Source organism: Tyto alba, unplaced genomic scaffold (assembly GCF_018691265.1).
Source record: "Tyto alba isolate M040663 unplaced genomic scaffold, T.alba_DEE_v4.0 Super-Scaffold_45, whole genome shotgun sequence".
Classification (NCBI taxonomy): domain Eukaryota; kingdom Metazoa; phylum Chordata; class Aves; order Strigiformes; family Tytonidae; genus Tyto; species Tyto alba.
In genome coordinates this window covers 17,684,881-17,704,550 of record NW_024881321.1, presented here as the reverse complement: position 1 = coordinate 17,704,550, position 19,670 = coordinate 17,684,881, and the positions used below count along the sequence as shown (strand labels likewise).

The 19,670-nt window shown below is 38.8% G+C and overlaps 1 protein-coding gene across 1 annotated transcript in view; it reads left to right on the top strand.

Annotated features, from left to right (window-relative positions):
* TBC1D4 (TBC1 domain family member 4) overlaps positions 1-14,416 on the top strand; it is a 109,480-nt gene extending 95,064 nt beyond the window's left edge. The window contains exons 14-20 of the mRNA XM_042805986.1: positions 810-968; positions 1,805-1,963; positions 2,426-2,670; positions 5,598-5,757; positions 8,022-8,191; positions 10,353-10,529; positions 12,166-14,416. Of these exons, the coding sequence (XP_042661920.1) occupies positions 810-968; positions 1,805-1,963; positions 2,426-2,670; positions 5,598-5,757; positions 8,022-8,191; positions 10,353-10,529; positions 12,166-12,384 (1,289 nt within the window). The 3' untranslated portion in view covers positions 12,385-14,416. The remainder of the gene's footprint in view (positions 1-809; positions 969-1,804; positions 1,964-2,425; positions 2,671-5,597; positions 5,758-8,021; positions 8,192-10,352; positions 10,530-12,165) is intronic.
* The last annotated feature ends 5,254 nt before the right edge of the window (positions 14,417-19,670 follow it).

Genomic DNA, 19,670 nt, shown 5'->3' with positions numbered 1-19,670 from the left:
TTAAGGAATTAGAGTGTTTTTCTGCATGCATATCATGTATAATAAAATAAACACAGTTGATTTCTCAGTAATGAAAATGAAAGCTGCTCCTCCATGAAATTCCAGAGTAACAATTCAATTTTATTTCAGAAAGAGTCCTCTGGCATAAATATTTTGTGCCAGGTGGTCCTATGCCTTTTAAATTTTCAGCAACAAGAGTTCTGTGATTCAGCACAGATCTACTTTTCTGGATAAGGTTCATGTTAGTTCATTCTGTTTACTTCTAGACGGCGTGATAATGCCAGGTAGCAGTGTCAAGAGCTCTTACCACTCTCTTAAGGGACATGTAAAAACTGGAACCAGTATGAGAGTCTTCAATTTAGAAGACTTGCCTAGCTTGCTTGCCTAATTCTCTAGTAAAAATCTTCATATATTTGGGACTTTCTGTACTAAAACAATTGTAATGTTCAATATAAGAAAAATGATCAAAGGTGTTTCTGCACTTGAAAGAAGCAGCAGATGTGGTGAAGTTGACTGTGTTGAGTGGGTTTTTCTTCTTGTCCCAAGCCTTAACAAATGTTTTCATGAACTTCATGAATTACCAATATTCATGGCCCAGTAATAGAAGTTAAATTGTTACCTGCAGCATCTTATGACAAAAGACTGGCCCCACCTCAGTTTTTAACTGATGAATTGTAGGTGATATATTTATCCCTAGTCAGATTATCAGATAGATATATATATAAAACTAGAACGGGTTTTGCAAATTTGATGTCTCTTGTAACTTTCTGGTTTTCTATGTGCTCTTTCTTTTGTGTTCTGTGGTCTAGCAAGCAGAGATGAGCTCCAATCAAGAAAAGTAAAACTGGACTATGATGAAGTTGGAACATGTCAGAAAGACGTCATAAATGTTTGGGATAAGAAGTTACTGAACTGTAGAGCCAAAATCCGATGTGACATGGAAGATATTCATTCCACTTTGAAAGAAGGTATTTATGTATGATGGCTTTTAACTATGAAGTCTGAAGAGTTTGGTTTTGGTTTTATTTTTGTTCCCTTTTGATACTAAAGGAAATATGACAGCAATACACTTCTTCTAACTTGTTGTCTCATGAAGTAATTACTTGCCTGGTAATTATTAGCAGAGTTGACAATTTGACTTTTAAAGGTTGGTTTACAGAATCAGATATCGAAGGGGGACACGTGTGAAAGACCTAAAGTAGTATTTTAGTTTAGTTTATGCTTTCACAGGTGCTTGACTGACTTGAGAGAAAAGCTGTTTTTCAGTATGAGTGGTTCTGTGTCCTTCCTTTGGTTTGCAGCATTAATGTTTCTAGGTTTGAACTGAGCATTTTATAATTTGTACATCTTTCTCCAAGCCTATGGACTGACATGAGCAGCCCTTTGGAAAAGGGAAGAGGAGGTGGACTTCCCTGTATTTTACCCCGGTGAATTTAGTTCAGCCTTTCTAAACAGGCTGAACTGCTTTCTGTGTGTGGTCGTGCATCTTTTCCTTATGGAAGCTAACAGCTCAGAAGTGACAAAAGAAGTGTGATGTCTGTACCTCAGTTGCCCAATGTATTGTTCAGTGTAATTACCATAAGTGTATAGCTAATGTTTAGTTAGTGGGACTCAGCTGTGGCTACCGAGTGAATACACCATAGAGCGGACAATTTCTGGGGCTGACTGTTTCTAAGGGATCCTCCAGAGTGGTTCGGCCAAGATTATGACAGTGCAAGATTATGACAAAGCAAATTCTTGTGTTAGAGCACTAAAAATAAGCCTCTGCTTAGGTCTTTTGGGGTTTCTTTTCTCTGACCTGCAGGTGTACCAAAAAGTCGCCGGGGAGAAATTTGGCAGTTTTTGGCTGTGCAACATCGAGTCAGACACCGACTGCCAAACAAGCAGCAGCCTCCTGACGTCTCTTACAAAGAACTTCTGAAACAACTGACTGCTCAACAGCATGCCATCCTTGTAGATCTAGGTACGTCTGTTTGTCTCTGGGAGGTTTTTTTTTACTTGTCTCGTGGTTCTCTGTGTGAAAACATACCAATCTTAATGGAAGCTGTTGCTGGAGATAGATGCTGCTATATTGGCACTCTGTCATCAGGATGCATTCTTTATATGCCACTTAGTATCTTCTAAACAGATGATTTCTTGGGTTATGCTGTTTGAATTCATAATTCAAACAGAATTTCTACATCTGTCTGAAAAGAGAAATCAAGCAGTCAATTCTGCAGGTTCTGTGCAGACAAGAATATTAAGTGAGCTCAATGGATACAGTTTGAAATCAGTGATATAATACAGATTGATCTGACTAAAGTCAACCTGCATATGAAAGCAAAGAGAAATGGTATATGGGAAGAGAGAAGTGCTGGTTGTCAGATGGATCTGGGTTTTTTCTGAGAAGAATTGAATATCAACTACTGTTCTCTCTTTATGGTAGGACGGACATTCCCTACGCATCCTTACTTTTCTGCCCACCTGGGAGCAGGACAGCTATCACTCTTTAATCTCCTGAAAGCATACTCTTTGCTGGACAAAGAAGTGGGTTATTGTCAAGGTATAAGCTTTGTAGCTGGAGTCCTGCTTCTACATATGAGTGAAGAACAGGCCTTTGAAATGCTAAAATTCCTCATGTATGACCTTGGCTTCCGTAAACAATACAGGCCAGACATGATGTCGCTACAAGTAAGTCAATCCTTCTCCTAAAGCAAACCAGTTTTAAATGAGTTTTGAGCTTTCAGAGGTTGCTCATGCTCTCCATGGCCTTATGAAGTTTCTTAAGCTGTTTTGGAGGTTGTGATGTTCATTAAAATGTTACTGTCGAACCCCTCTCTACCTCTTAATTTGCAAACAGAGAAGTTCAGAAATTGCAGACTTTTCCTGTCACACGTCCCCATCATCTCCTGTTTGGAAACTCTGCTTTCTCTGCTGTTTTGCTCTTCCTTTTATTTTCCTCACTCCTCTCTCTTCCTTATGCCAAAAACCTGATATGCTTGCATCTGTATTGATGGAGTTTAAAAATATATCTGATTTTATTTTTTTCAGTCCATGAGAACTTCGATGTAGATTTTTCTCTTGTGACTCCAAGACAAATCAAGAGTGACACCCAGTGGCCAGTCAGCGTTCTTAACAGCCATTTGTACATTGAGTTGCACTGACTTGCCTCATCATTTGCACCCCTTCTCTCTCGTCGTCCTCTACCCCAACACCCTCAACACAGAGAGAAAACAGATGAATTTTTAATCATTTAGTTTGCTTATGAAACGATGCGTGGTTTGAAATATTAGTCTTTTAATAGCTAGCTATAGATACTCAAGGCTGCTTAGGAAGGAGGCAGAAAATCTTTTAGTTCCGTATGAACTTCAGGGTTTAAAGTTTGAGAAGTCTTTCACCTTGACATGCAGCTGTCCGTGGACTTAAATAACAATGTACTATAAATCCCTAATATTATAAAGAGACATACCACTGCTGAGTTAAAACTTGTAATTCACAGTGGAGAAAGAGAAAACTAAGAGGCAGATACAAAAGTCTCTTTTTTTTTTTTTTTTTTTTTTTTTTTTTTCATGCTCCATGCATAGCAAACACTTAAAATTAAATAAAAACTTGAGGGGGAGTTTTGGTCCACTTTTCATGACCAGTCACTTTAGGTCCTTATTTAGTAAATGTCCAGAACAGTAGAATAGGTTGTAGTTAAAGAAATTGTATGTGCTTATTCTAAAAATGATAAAGAAAAGTGTTTTACTGTGGATGTGAGTACTCTACAACAAGTTTGTTGTGATGAATTAAGGGTGAACAAGCCATAAAGATCATTGTTCTGCCTCTTCCTTATCCCATTCCCTGCTCCTCCTCCTCACCCCCCCCAAATATGTTTTGAACCAGTGGGGGTCACAGTGTGGTAGATACATGGTTGTGGGATTTTTTTGCCCCTTTAAGATCCTCTCTTAGTGTTTGCATGTTATACTGCAGTTGTAGACTTTCAATAATACCTGATGGTTTGAGAGCATTCGGATGTCCAGGATTTGACCTTTTGATTTAAATAAATGTGAAACTTTAATTGTCAAGATCCTACAAAGAATACTTTTTAAGGCTGAGAAGGTTTACTTCTTGTAGTAGTCTTTGCCCTTTAAATGAAATGACCTCTCTTTCCCTCCAGTTTGCTACTAAGCAGTTATCCTGTTCTAGACAAAAGTACAATTTCTGTCTGCTCAAGACAAACTAGACTACTGAGGATGACTTAGAGGATCTCACTAAAGCCTAATCCTTTGTTTTGGTTTTTAACAGGAGTAGAGCACTTGCAAATTCTTCTACATTTACAGTACTGAAACACAAGTAAGCTTATATGCAGAATTAGCTTCTGTTCTGCAGAACAAAAATGTTGGATGTTTCTTTAGGCTAATGAAACCTTATTTGACTTGTATTTTTAATTGTTGTCTGGAAAAAGTAGTAATCTAGATCCTTAGTTCATAATGAACTCATCCAATTGGTTTGCTGTCTCTCTGATGCTATTCTAATTTCACATGTAGATGTGGTTTATGTCAACACTGTCCAAACTGTACTTAATTAATATGTTTGGCAGTTAAAGCAAGGACTCAAATGCATGCACAAATCTAGCTAATCTGCCTGAATGAGAAGTGATCTGTCTGCTTACAGATACTGCTGACTGATAGTTTAAAGTGCAGTCAGTTTTTAGTAGGGAAGAATCATGACCACTAAAAGTAAGAAAGTAGCTGGATCCAATAAGTCATTTGCTTATTGAGCAATGGATTCACCTTAAGCGTAAGGCACTGCTGACAGCAAAATTGGACCTGGCAGCTAATCAATACATGCCTGCTTCTCATCTGCTTTCTGAGAGAAGCATTGCTCTGTGCTGTGAGTGATTTACTGTGGAATATAAACTATCAAAATTGTAAGGAAATCATTTGCCACAGAATGATATTTTTAGCAACAAATAGCAACTTTTAACCACTTTGATTTGCAACCTTTTACAGGTTGTATAGCAGCAATTTTTGCATCAGTATCTCAAATTTCTCTGGACCACTGATGTGTGGGAGGTGTGCTGGGAAATACGTGTGGGGCACACCTCTATGGACCCCCGGTATCTAATGTACTCTGTGGGTACAGAAAACTGTCTGATTGTAACATAGGAGTTTTAAATGCAGCAAAAATATGACCAAGATTAAAAGGATGAAAGCTGAAATGTGTAAGTTTAGCCAGAAATAGTTCAGCTCTGTAATGGAGAGTTTTGACGACTTGGAAGAGGCACTTCTACTTTCATTGCTGCAACACTGAAAGTTCTGGTTTGTTGATAAAGTTAGATTAATATAGTCTCTTCTTACCTCAAGCCTGTGAATCTGAAATGATAGTTAATTAATCAGGTTCAAACTGTTCTTTGTTATTGACTACTGCGTTGGTTTTAATTTCTTAGGCGTGGGTTGTTTATATGTGAGTAGATATCACTGAAGGCCCTAGGCAACAATTAAGCTTCATTTTACAGTGCCATCTGTACTGGAGTTAATTTCCCTCAAGCGAAATGTGAATGTTTTGGAAAACTGAATAAAGCTGAACTTTTCTTTCTCTACTTCCTTCCCCCCAAACCCCTTCATGCCCTGTAGATTCAGATGTATCAGCTCTCAAGGCTTCTTCATGATTATCACAGAGACCTGTATAATCATCTTGAAGAAAATGAAATCAGTCCCAGTCTTTATGCTGCACCGTGGTTTCTAACATTGTTCGCATCTCAGTTTCCATTAGGATTTGTAGCCAGAGTATTTGGTAAGAAAGTTTATTCTACTGCAATAATAGAGCAATGTTGTCCATTGTGTTTTGAAACTCTCAGGGAGTAGTTTTCTACATATTGGGGACATTAAGGGGTAACAACTGTGGGTGGCAAGTAGCAATGCTTTTCATGGTGGGATGTCACCTCCTTTTCCTTTTCAAAGAGGCAAACTGAAATGTGTTCTTTGAAACATCAGACTTGAGCAATTAAGTATGTCTGCTGTTATTAGCCAAGAGAATTCTGAAGTGTGAACAACAGGAAGTTTATTGTTGCAAATGTATTTTATGCATCAAGCATTCAGTTTAGGTCTATAGAAAAGTTCATCTCGTTGAACTTGTGAATTGAAAAAAGAGAGTGCATTGGTTTTCAATAAAGTGTTTCTGGATAACTGATTTTAAAGTGCTTTCTAATAAAAATTCAAATAAACTTGAACTTAAAGGCTGTTTCAGATATTCATGTATATATTGAACAGTTTCCTATTCTTAGTATGCCTTTTATTCCATTTAGATATTTTTTTCATGGTTTGCTCCTCTTCAGATAACGTCTAGTACAGAAGCTTAAATGTTGATTTTGCCTTGTAGTGTGTACAGTATCAGCACATCAAGTACTTGGTTTTATATTATATTATTGTCAATAAGAACTGTCAGTTTAATCAAATCTCCAGTAATGCAGCTTAAAAAAAAAAAAAAAAAAGCAACCCTCAGGTACTCAGATGTGCACCAGGAAGCTAGGAGCATGTGTCATGTACTTCCTCTTAAATCAGACCTTTCTTCTATTTGATTTTTCTGTTTTCATAAGGCACCTTTTGTCTTTTTCTTAAGAAATTCAACCTGGCTTTTGTGTCAGGTTTTATTACTGGAATGTGTTAGGTTTTTAATTTGTTTGCGGGGGGGAAGAGGGAGCTGTTTGGTTGGGTTTCGGTTTCATTTTTTTTTTGACCTAGTGATTTCTTCATTACAGAGGTTTTTTTCCTGTTACAGCAGAGTTTTTCTGACTGCTCTCTGGGTGAACAAATGATTGGTGTATCTGTTTTTCAGTGGTATTCACATGATTGGTACATCTCTTTCCCAGTGGGATTATAGAATTCCAGGACACTCAAGCATTTAGTTTTGCTTGGTTTTGCTTTTCTTTTTGATTTGTTTCTCAAGGCTAAAGTGTTCTCTTCTTTTTTTTTTTTACTTTAGTGGTCTTTGAATTTAGTAAATAAATTTTTTAAGGGTGGGGAAAAAATCAGAGTTCATTTCTCTGTAAATAAGCTGAGCAAGACATGTTCCCATTTTAAAACTCAGAAGCCACTATGTTGTTTTACTTCCTAACGCTTTGGATTCCTGCATCTTCAATGTCTTATGGGCTATTGTCACATACCAGGAACAGATGGTTAATGTCTACTCATCATAAATCATATGTTTATGCTGCTTGAATGTGCATCATAGACTTGAGAAGGGCGACTTCTAGAAGCAGTGTGAGTGAGATGGCTGCCTCACCAGTGTCCTGGTGCTACCCTGTGATACTGGATTAGGACCAGGGATAAACTCTTGGTATCAGGATCAGAAGTTGAGATTGTTCAGTTGCGTGGGCCTACAGCACAGGAGGCTTATCTGAACTGCTTGTGTGCTGGGTTCATCTCAGTAACTGCAAGTCCACTCCTGCTAATGAGACAGAGTTTCTAGTTACTGTGTTTAAGTTTCCAGTTTCTGTGCAGTCAGTGTCTACTGACTTCTGCAAAGCCTGGACTTTCCTTCACATCCATGTAATTATACTTCAGAGTAAAGGTTTGGGGCTTAAATTATAGCCCGTGTGATCACTACTATGGGTTTTGAAAATAATATGATCAGTCATGGAATCTACATGATCGTTTTTTAAAGGACTAGCTTCTGCCTGTAGAAAACAGTAGAACATCAGTATGTTGTTTTGTGACCCGCTTCCCAATTGCTTCTCAGTCACAGATGCACTTAAAACCAGTTAGGAATTAGTTAACAATCTGTAGTCTACAATAGACAGTAATGAAATTCTTACTGCAGATAACAGTTACAAACATAACAAGCATGTGATATTTTCTTTAATGCTCTCTCACCTGTAAGATGAAAGAAAATGCTTTTATATGCTTTAACTTCATGTTGAAATAAGACAGATTGCACTTCTGAACTGAATAAATATGCAGTATGATTGATTACAAAGAAAAACATCCCAGCAAATATTTATATTTTTCCAATTACTTCAGCTGACATTTTCAAGATATCTTAATTATTTTCTGTTTTAGACATCATTTTTCTTCAAGGAACAGAAGTCATATTTAAAGTAGCACTGAGCTTGCTTAGCAGTCAAGAAACATCTGTAATGGGATGTGAGAGTTTTGAAAACATTGTTGATTTTCTTAAAACCACTATTCCAGATATGACTCAGCCTCAAATGGAAAAAATTATTACTCAGGTAAGGTTGTTTTTCTCTTTACTTTTTTCCCCCCCATTTACTTTACTTTAATTGAATTGTGCCTAAGGTATATGTGAAAGTCTTCTCAGTATTTTCCTTTTGGTTTGAAATGCAAAGGAGTCATCTTCCCAGTAACTTGTATAGAAAATATTTTTGCTGTTAATTTATATTCTGTTTTGCAGCATATAAATTGCTGTTCTGTTGCAGGGGTGGCTTCTATCCTCCGGGGGGATCACTTTCAGGGTGCTCTCATGCAACTTCCCCTTCTAACCTCTACCCTGTCCTTGGAGGGATCACATTTGCAGGTGCTTGGTGCGTGAGGTAAAAGCCTCTCAGGATTGATCCCTGCCTTATTTTGGGTAAGGGAAAGGAAGACAAACGTAGTGTTATTTCATGAGTATCATTACAACTTTGTAGCAAAGGGTGAGAATGGAAGAGATATAAAGAATTATTACTCCTGATATAGGAAAAGCTTCTTGTGAAGCTTTTGTGATCTTCATCTCTCTACATTGTCTTTCTCTGCCTTGAAGCTGTAAATTGAAAGTGAGCCACAGTCTAGTACCTTAACTGTGAACCTGTGAGCAGTTTTCCCCCTTCAGGAGATAACAGAGGGGCTCTAGAAAACCATGTCCATATGCAGGAGTGCCATTAACACTGATGCATTCCTATGGCTTGGCTAAATGCTTGCTTGTTGTGCTGTCAGTTAAGAATTCACTTTTAGACAATGTGTAAATCTTCATTTCCTCATTGCATTGATTGTGATTGCTAAACCTGTGTCAGGAGCATTAGTGTCTGTCTTCACAACCCACAAATTCTGGCAGTGGTAGAGATGGTAGTTCAGTATTTTTGATACTATTAGAAATTAATTCTCTGTCCTGTGGTCTGCCTTCGTTGCAGAGAATCATGCTGTAGTGAGTATGGTAGAAGTGGCTTCATGCAAAACCAAGTCTGATTGAATAAAGAATGGGTTATATTGCCTGAGTGGAGGTGGATGTGGTTATACACAGGACAGCTCAGCTCTGAGAAGGAAGGTCGCCTGCTTGCCTGTGGCGTGGTCTCATGCTAAGCAGCCTTCTGGATCTGCATTCAGGTGTAGGCTGCCTGTATCATATTGCTCCTACACAGGCTGGCTGCAAGTGGAGTTGTTTGGCTGTCTCAGTGTTGTAATTCCCAGGACTGTTCTCTTATAGCAGATAATGAAAGAAAAATGTAGGCATTATGCAGGAGTATAATACACAGAGGAAGAATTGACTGGGTGGCTCCATAGAGGAAGATGGCACTTGCCCAGCCCAGTACATGTTGAACACCAGATGTAATTTAAAGTTTTGCCCTATTTGCATTACCTGAAGGACAGTAAAGGTAATGCAGAACTTATTTTGTTGTGGGATCTGTATGTCTTCTGTTGGTGTAGTGTTTGTGATCTCTAAAACAAGAAACAGAATTAATATCACTGTAGACATCCTTCTCTTCTTAGTCTAAACTATTTGGTAACTTTCAGAAGCTGAGAAGCTGTGACTAGATACATAAACATATAAGGGTCATATGGTCCCATTGCTGTTAGGTGCTCAGTTCTATAGTCTTCACAATGCTGTGCCACCAAAGCATCCCAATAAGAAAACAGTATATCTTAACACAGAGACAGTGCACAGGGAAACTGTAAACATGAAGAGTGTTTTTATAGAAGTCTATAGATGGGCACTTGGAGTCAAGAGATCCAGTTTTGAGGATGGAGATCTGATGACTTCTGAATTATTTTTCCTTGTGTGATCCTACTCCCATCACATGGTGGTGAGACTTGACTTAAATAATTTCTTCTTGAGCTTCATAATATTCCTGAACAACACATGATAAGAATTGGTCATATTATAAAATTCTTGGATTGAATAAGACTTTTCTGCTGATACACCTCTTAGTGAAAGATGGTATTTGGTAATGGTAAAAGTGATGATCCAATCTATTTTGAAGTCTATGATTTATTATGTCTACAGTAAGAACTCTAGACACTAAAATGCTCTTACTGTAGACTTCCCCTTAAAATACTTTTTTGAGAGGAACGGGAAAAAAACATTGTTAATCGAGCAGGGTTGCCTCTTAGCCAAGTATTCATGTGGAATAAGTGCTCTTTATTGTAGTTAAAAATTGTTCTTTTATTTCATGACAGGTGTTTGAGATGGATATTTCCAAACAGCTCCATGCCTATGAAGTAGAGTACCATGTTCTTCAGGATGAACTGCAGGAAAATGTGAATCCCTGTGATGAAGGTGAACCCCTGGAGAAACTGGAGAGGGCAAACAATCATCTGAAGAGACAAAACATGGATTTGTTGGAGAAGCTACAGGTAAATGACTTAATACTACAAACACACGGAGAGGTAATTTCTATGCTTCAGCCAATAGAGGAGTGTCTTTTTTAAATGTACATGAGAAGTCTTCTAACTGCAACACCTTAGGCAGTTGAGCAGTTCTCTCAATTACAGTGATTAATTTGGTAGACATTTTTAACTCCTTTGTCATTCCTTGGGCTTTTCTTTCTTGATGTAGATTTCTTTTTCTCAAAATATCGCTGCCCTTGTGTCCCATAAAATCTGTTGACAAAATTTTTGTATCTTGCTGAAAAATAAGTTCTCTGTCCCTTCATCTCTCTGCTTCCCTTTTGGAAAGTTTTAAGAAATAATCTGTAGTGCAGTAGACATTATTTTCTCCAGACCTTTGTAGGCATTATCATTCTGTTTCCTTCTGCTGAAGCTCATAGTCCTACTTTTGAAAGGTGGCCTCTCCTAGCAGACTTGAATACAGCTGAGTACCCACCAGAGTTTGCCCAATAAAGCCATGCTTTAAAAAAGTCTTCTCTTCCTCCTTCACTGCTCATCCTTTCTTCCATAGCGTGCCTAAAACTTGTTTCGGGTTTCAGTATGTATTGTCTTGCATTTTTCTGAAAGACAAGCTCTTCTTTTTGCATCACGAGGACATTTCTTGTTATATTTGTTAGTCTGAACAAGCATTAGGAAGAGCTCAGAGAGCTCCTTAGCTTCTGAAACCTGAAAACAGAAGCAGGAAAAAAAAAGGAAAGATCAAGTCCCCATTTTTGTGTTTATGGGCTAAGGGTGCTGTGCTGTGTTCTTTTGATATTGAAAATGGGGATCATTTGCCTTTTTTACTATTATTATTTTTACTTTCTTTTTACTTATTTATTTACTGCTACCTGGGCTTTGACCTCTGTTCTGAAAATGCACCAAGGGCATAAAATAATTATGACTGACTGGTTTGAAAGGCTCTATTGAAATTCTTCTGTTCTTCCAGAGTGCTGTACTGTAATGCATCTTCCTCAATTCCTTCACGTTTTCATCTTTTTGTTTGTATAGCTTCTTCATTCCTCTGCTTGGGCCCTTTCCCAGGAACGATCAGAATTCCCCCACTTTCCACAGAGACACATACACTACTGCTGAGGTCCAGGGTTTCTGATTACTAACCAGTGGGGTTTTTTCCCAGAGGAAGCTGTAGGTCTTTTATTGGAGAATAGGGAAGGCTGTCTGCTTCTGGGCTTAATGTTGGGGTTCTCATTCCCTCTAACCTCTCCATCCTGCTAATTTACTTTATTACATAGGGTTCCTTTTGCTCCATCACTGTCAGATAAGTTGTCTCTTCCAGTGCTGCTCTACCTGCTGATTTCCTTCTTCTCCCTGCAGCTGCAGCTCCAGCTCCTCTTTACTCTCAACTGTCCTTTGCTCGCTGCAACTTGCATGTCTCCTTCCCTCTGTAATGCTTTCAGAAATCTTTCAGACTGATTTGGTCACTATAAGGAGATTCTGCATATGATACACAATAGGCATTCCTTGTATCGTCTGCCTACACAGCTGGCTTTTAGAAACATCTGTGTAATTAAGTTCTTCCCTTAACATATATCATATCACAATATTAAAAAAAAAAAAAAGTTATTCAGAATGTCTCAATTTATTATAATGTTGTTGTTTGCAGGTTGCTCATGCTAAAATTCAGAGTCTGGAATCCAGCCTGGAGACTATTTTGACTCAAGAGAACAAAATGAAGACTGTAATTCAGTCCCTGGAACAGGAGAAGATAACATATCAAAAGACTCTTGAGCAGATAATGAAATATTTGCCAGCAGAAGCATTGTCTGACTGTGAACTGCTCTTGAAGGAAGTAAACTATAATCCAAATAATAAAATAAAATAAGGAGTAAGCCATAAACCAGGGTTTTCTAGGCAGCATTTGTTCAAAAAAAGGGAAAGAAAATATGAGTTTGCTGCTTTCAAAGGACTTTAGCAATAGGCAACGGTATTATCCAAAACTAGTGCTGGGACACTCATAGCTGCAGATGGGCCTTCAAATGTCAGTATGCAAATTAAAGCTATTAATTTTTTTATGATGATGTAAATAAAACACAAGGGGGAAATAAAGGATTCTCACATGTAATTATGATGAGTAGATGTATATATAGAGTTGACCTAAAGGAAAAGAGAAAGTTCAATAGTCAAAGCCAAGATAATGGTGATCTACAAATTCACTCTGGATGTGCTTGTCTTGTAGTGAAATGAGGATAGTGTGTCTTTGTATATATGTATGTTGAATAATACTTGAAGACAAAAAAAAAAAAAAGAAGAATGTAATTTTCCCTCCAAAGAGCAGCATGTTTCACATCTGTGGAAAATCTGTGTGAACTCATGTGTGCCTCTTTTAATTCTGACGTTGTGTGCACAGACCAATAAGCAGAATAAGCATCATGACTTGGTTTGTACAGAAAGAGCTCTAGTGCCATCAGCTGCCTGGGCCGTACCGGTCAGCAGTGCAATTCCACATGCATGCTGGAACTGGAACAAGAAGCATCACGTCATAGCTCCGCCTCCGTAACTCAGAGCTAAGAAACAGGTATCTATACACACTCACAGAACTTGTAAGGGCAAGAGCTAACAGTGACTGCTACTTCCTTCCTGGCCTGTTTGCTTCTGCCTGTCCTGGGGCTGGTCATGAGGACAGGAGGAAGGAAGCAAGGCTACAGGATGGTATTTATTCTGATGTTAATTTTCCGCAAGAGACTTGCTGTTATGAGAGTTAGGCATGTAAGGGATTCTCCTTTAACCAAAGAAATACCGGAAGAAGCCTTGTCTTACTGTAATGGGAACCAGAAAGCTGTTCTTAAATTTTATTTGAAGAGAAAATTGAGACAGGTTGTAGGAAGTTGAGCATAAGTGCACAAGAGAGGACCAAGCAAGTTTCAAATATTATGTACCTTTCAGTTTTCACTTACACAGTAGATATACATTTCAAAGGGGATTCTGAAGTACAGGTGCAGTTTTAATAATGCTTTCCAGGTTATTCCTGTTTTAATACTGCTTTGTGGTCGTCTTTTTAAAACAAAAGTCATGAATTTGTGTGTTCTGGGCAGAAGGTGAGGTAAGCTCTAATCATTTCAAGGGAGAAAATATGTTTATAAAGGTATAAAAAGATTCATATAGTTTTGAAAATGTTTTTGAGTGGAATTTTTGAGCGCTTAGACAAATGTGTAATAGACACGTATTTTGGAGTGCATGTCTGAACCGTTGATTGAGTGTTACAGTGGCTCATGTTATCTCTTACCATTTATACTGTATTTCAGGAAACATTATTTTAGTAAGAAAAACTATTAAGCAAAGTGCCAAATCCAGCAGTGTCTTTATGCATAAGATTGTCCAATCTAGAAAGCAAGGACTGAATGTCACTGCTTTCTAAGTATTTCGCTTTATGTTAACGTAAAAATGAGGAACAACGATGCTGATTTGCTGCACGCTGCTGTGGAACTTAGGGGCTTGGGGTCTTCTGGGTTGTTTTTTTGTTGTTTTTTACTTCCATGGTGTTTTATTTGATTGAAGATATTGATTTGCTTAACAGTCTTTCTTTTTACAGTTGGGGTGAAAGTTCTTAACACCGTGTATAGAATTATGTGGAATCTGTCTAGATATTTCAAGGATATTGTATTGTACTAGGTGAGAAAACGCCAAGTGAAAAAGCAGTTCTTGGCAGTTTTGTTCAGAGTAAGTTTTAGCTGATGTGTACATACAAAACCAATCCCAGGAACTGCAGTAGCGTGTATTACAAGGAATCAAGGTTATTCAGATACATCTTTTTTTTAAGATGCACTGAATGTGCTTTATCCTCTGTTTCACTTACAAAATTTTTCATGTAATGCCTGGAGAAATTCCAATAAATATCATTGCTGCATTTCCCATGGCCTACGAATAGTTTTATTTTTCTACACTTCAAGTACCAATCTCATTCTCAATAGTACTGTTTACCTGAAAGATGAAAAGGATCTGGTTTTAATTTCTAGTTGTGGGGAAAAACACTACAAGACTTGTATAAGAACATAGGGAGGATAGAAATTCTTCTCTGAGAAGATAGTCTTGCACTGTTCTTAACTGAAGATGAAATTATTAAAAGGTATCTTTCTTCTGTAGCAGTTCATTTAGTATGTGTGCATGTTGAGAATAGTAATTTGATGAATTCTACGCTGTGCATCTAGCTTGGGAGAAGGAGGAGGAGGACACCATATTAACAAGTAGGAGTAAACTACAGACGTAAAACCACAGTGAAATAAATGCTTCATGACATTAGGACATTTGTGATAACTTTTGTGTTCTGAACATGTGTGCCTTCTAACTGGGTACCTCGAGGGTTTCTAGCTTGAAGTCTGCACTCGAGCAGGTATTCTCCAGCCCATCTTCAGATGAATAACCGGCAAGATTATCTAGGAGACTGTGAATGGTGTGTGTGTTTGTGTCCCTCTCTTTGTCTCTCCCTGTCTATTGTATAGGTAACTTTACAGCTGTTCTGTTCTGGTTGCAGTTGTGTACCTGTGAAGAGGGAAGTCTGAGGTGCAGTGGTCCAGAGACAGAGCTGCAGGGATATTTGCTTGGAAGAAGGGATGGTTCCTGGGTTTGGACAAATTGCTCTTTTATTCATATCTCTTGTTTGTCTGTTTGGAAAAAAAGTTTTCAGAGTAAAGCTATTGTTCTGTCGGAGCTAGGCACAGCAGCGCTCTCAGTTTTTGCAGTCAACTGGCAGAAAACTCAGGAGGAAAAAGGATGCTGTTTTCAGGAACAGCTAACTTAGACTGGCTTCTGCTGGCAGAGGACTTTTTTAAAATTCTGGGAAGACATCCATCCTTTTAGCTAGAAAACTAGCCTGTAAATGAAGAGTGCTACTTGCCAGGAATGCAATTGGTTAGTCTGGTAAGAAGGTCTAACACAGGGAACTCTCTGGTATTGGCATCTTTTATGTATGGAAATCTTGGCCAGAAAGTGTTTGGTTTTTTGTTTGTGTTTTGGTTGGTTGGTTGTTTTGGGTTCTGTTTTGTTTTGTTTTGTTTTCCCTTCTCCTAAAAAGGAGAGTATATTTATTTATCTCCTAAAAAGAGGAATGTTTATTTAAAGTGCCTCTAAGTTGCATTTTGTTTACTTTTCTTCAAAAAAAGCATCAGATTTTACTGAAAAAAAAAAAAAAAAAAGTCTCCTGATAAATGGTATGTATCAATTGAAGACCTGACTGGAAATCACACATCTAGATAGTCTTAAGTGGTTTGATTATGCCATCTTCAACATGACATTGCTTTGCTTAATATCACTACAAGAAAGCCACGTGATTTGTAACATAGGAAAGAGTTTCAGCAGTTTGATCCAAGAATTTGATATTACTGGTATGATCCAGAGGGTCTACATTTGGACACTTACTCTATACCTAGGTATTAGTGTGAATAGCCTTTTGTGCACTGTTAATAGTGATTGTCCACTCAGTCTTTGTAGTCCTAGATGGGTGCTGACAGACATGTGCAGGCTGTAACATGTCAAGCTGTATGCCAGGCTATACACTATCCATTTGAAGAATTATAATTGATTATGTATTACTGTAGTTCAGCTTATACTGTCAGTGTTAGCTATTGAATGCGTTTAACATATGTTTTCCTTCCTCAGTCTTTCTAGTGACTAGAAAGAATGAAGTTTAACTTTTTTTTTCCAAAAAGGCATATTGAATGTTTAGCAATATCCTTCCTTCAGACATCTGGTGTGTAAGGGATAGAGTTTATATGCTTAAAGTTTAATATGTTAGCTCACTCTGTCTGGAAGCATATTAAGATCTGCAGTGACAGTAAAAAGCTGGGGAGTAAAACAGATTACTGTTTGCCTTGAGTAGCTAATGGGTTGTGTGCTGACTGGCTTGCAGTAAAGTGGAATCTGGATGGATTGGTACTTAGTGTGATGTTTGGTTTTATTTTAATGTTGACCTTCAGTCTGGACCAAAAGAAAGAGCTGGCAGTGCCCCTTTACCAAAATATTGTGTTGGAGTTTTCTTAGAGTTAAGAAGGTTTTCCACTCATTTACTATTCTCTTCAGAACTCTTGCTCAGCAACCACTTCTTAACAAGGGAGTTGGGAATTGTTGTTCGTAGTCTTACTATCAGAAAAACTTCTCTTGAAGCTTATCCAAACTGTTCATGTACTCAAATTACAACTTATTCAAGCCTTCACTCTGATAAAAAGAAATCTAGAAGGTTTTAATATATTGGTTTTATTTTTGGTTGGAGTGTGTGCTGAGAGATGACATAAATGCCATACATCATGTCCCACTGGAACATACACAGGGAGAAGTATTGCATGAGCTTATGCTTGTAAAACTCTGGACTAAGAGATGTGGCTTCTTGGTGTGGGAAATAGGTCTTTATCCATTTTCAAAATAGAGACCTAGTTGCACTGGCTGTGTATACTCTATGCTGTTATCTGTCTGAATGATTACTTCAATTGCTTGTGCACACTTAGTATTTGGAGTTGCAGATATTTAGAAGTATATGGCCATTTTTGTCTAAAGAGCTTAAACTTGTACTATCCAATTTTGAATGTTCATGAAGCAGGAATGAAGCATTCTGTATAGTATAATCCTTCTCTTCGTGTCCAGAGTAGCCATCCAGCTGAAAACCTTGTTTCAGAACAGAAGATACACACAGTGAAGAAAGAGCTGGTTTGAGCCTGTAGTTGCTTTTCCCTTGGCTGGTCAAGTGGGCTACCCAAAATCGAATCATAGATTAATTCATATTGGAAGAGACCCATAAGGACCATTGAGTCCAACTCCCTGGTCCTTGCAGTACTACCTAAAAATAAACCTTACGACTAAGACCGTCGTCCAGATGCTCCTTAAATTCTGACACACTTGATGCTATGACCACTTCCCTGGGGACCCTGTTCCAGTGACCAACCACCCTCTTGGTGAAGAACCTTTTCCTAATGTCCAGTCTGAACTTACCCTGACCAGAGAGATCAGAACCTCCCCGCTCCATCGCTGCGCCCCCCACCCCGAGGAAGTTGTAGACTGTGATAAGGTCACCCCTCAGCCTTCTCTTCTCCAAGGTGAACAAACCAAATGACCTCAGCTGCTCCTCGTAAGTCTTGCCCTTGAGGCCTTTCACTACCTTCATCGCCCTCCTCTGGACATGCTCTAATAGTTCAAGTCTTATACTGAGGCGCCCAAAACTGTGCACAGTATTTGAGGTGGGGCCACACCAGTGCAGTGTAGAGTGCACCTCCCTCGACTTGATGCACCTCAGGACATGGTTGGCCCTTTTGGCTGCCAGGACACACTGTTGACTCATCTCAACTTGCCATCAACCCAAACACCCAGATCTGCTTCCGTGGGGCTGCTCTCCAGCCCCTCATCCCCTAATTTGTACATACAACCAGGATTACCCTGTCCCAGGTACAGAATCTGGCACTTGATCTTGTTAAATTTCATACAGTTGGTGATTGCCCAGCTCTCCAGTCTATCCAGATGTCTATGTAAGGCATTTTTACCCTCAAGGGAGTCCACAGCTCCTCCTAGTTTATTGTTATTGACAGTGCTGGGGAACAGAGAAACTCAGGGGTACCATGTGAAAAGTAGATCTGGGCTAGCCAGAGCCTGGAAGCAGCTGCAATAATACCATGCAAAGCCTGGCTTGCTGAACATCCAGGAATCCAGTCTGTGCATGGCTCTGGGAGGGCCGGGCATCACCTCCATGCTGCATCTTGGGGCTCCTTCCTTAAGATGGGTCAAGTCTGGTCCTGTGGACTGAGTGCCTGTTTGTCCCGTGCAGTTTGCAGACCTGAAAGATGTCTTCCAGTTCAGTTTTACGTGCTGAGACAGCACTAGGACGCAAACCAAACCATTGTAAGTAGGGATGAGTGGGAGATTTCCTTCAAAGTGTAGACCTGATGGCAACTAAAACTGCTGTAGACCCCCAATGCCAGTCAGTATCCCATCAATACTTCTCCAGGAGGATACAAGACTAGTTTTGAATGAAACTGCTGGGCTGCCTGCACTGCCCTCTCCAGCACTCAATAAAGGTGCTACAAAAACCATTTACCGGAATTTTTTGTGATCAATCTGCTAAAGTTAATGCTTCTGAAGAAATCATAGTTATTAAATATGTGTCTGAATATTGTCCACGAGGTGTCAGTGTTGCTTTTGTACGTGCAGCTTGTGTGTGTGTGACAGTGTCATGGTTACAGGGCTCCTGTGCTATGCACAGTGTGCAAGGAGCACACTGGCTCTTATTTTAGAGAGGAGAATTAACTTATTCTCCTGCCTGATGAAGCATGATGCTCTATTTGCACGCAGTTTGTAATAAAATGTGATGTTTGTGATCAAAGAATTTATTGTAATGAGCAGACTTACTAAATGACAGATACAGCCTTCTCAGAAACAGCTGCCTCAGTTGCAGTGTTTAGCCTCTGCTCTTGTTTAAGAGAACTATGGAAGCACTTTTACACCCTACAACAGGCATATTGTCCCCAGAAATCTGATCCTAGATGTCTCCTTTTGTACCATTCTGGTCAAGCAGAATTTATTTTTATGTCACTTGAAACCAACATTGAGCTGATCTGGTCTAACATCAGTCCAATTCTGCACTTACTAGTTTTTAATTTTTTTAAATAAGACTTCCTCGCAATAAGCTTCTCCATGCCCACTCAGAGTCTCAGAGAACCAGCCCTTCTTCACAGGTTTTCTTTGAATTAATCTTGTTGGGTTTTCAGTGATCAGAACAAAGTGAAGGATTTGCTCCTATTTTTTCCAGAGTTACAGAGGAAACATGATTTGGTACTTCCATCTTCCAGTTAACACTTTTTCCTCCCCAACAGCATTGCTTTCAGATGTCACACTTGCTCTGAAATGCGGACGACACATTCAATATAACGTGCTGTTCCAACCACTAAGGCACAGCTGTTCTCAAATACGTCTGGACAACAAGCACAAGGCATGTTTACCTCCCAACTAGAGCCTAATGTTCAAACCATACTCAAGTAATTATGGCATCAGCATTTCCCTGGGGACTCCTGGGCACAAACAAAGAGACCACATCTCTTCTACAATGTGTTTGCATTTCTAAAAGCACCAAATTATAGATGGACCTAATGGGTTGAAGGTGCTTAAAGCAGGACCAGTGCACTTCATGTGCAATAT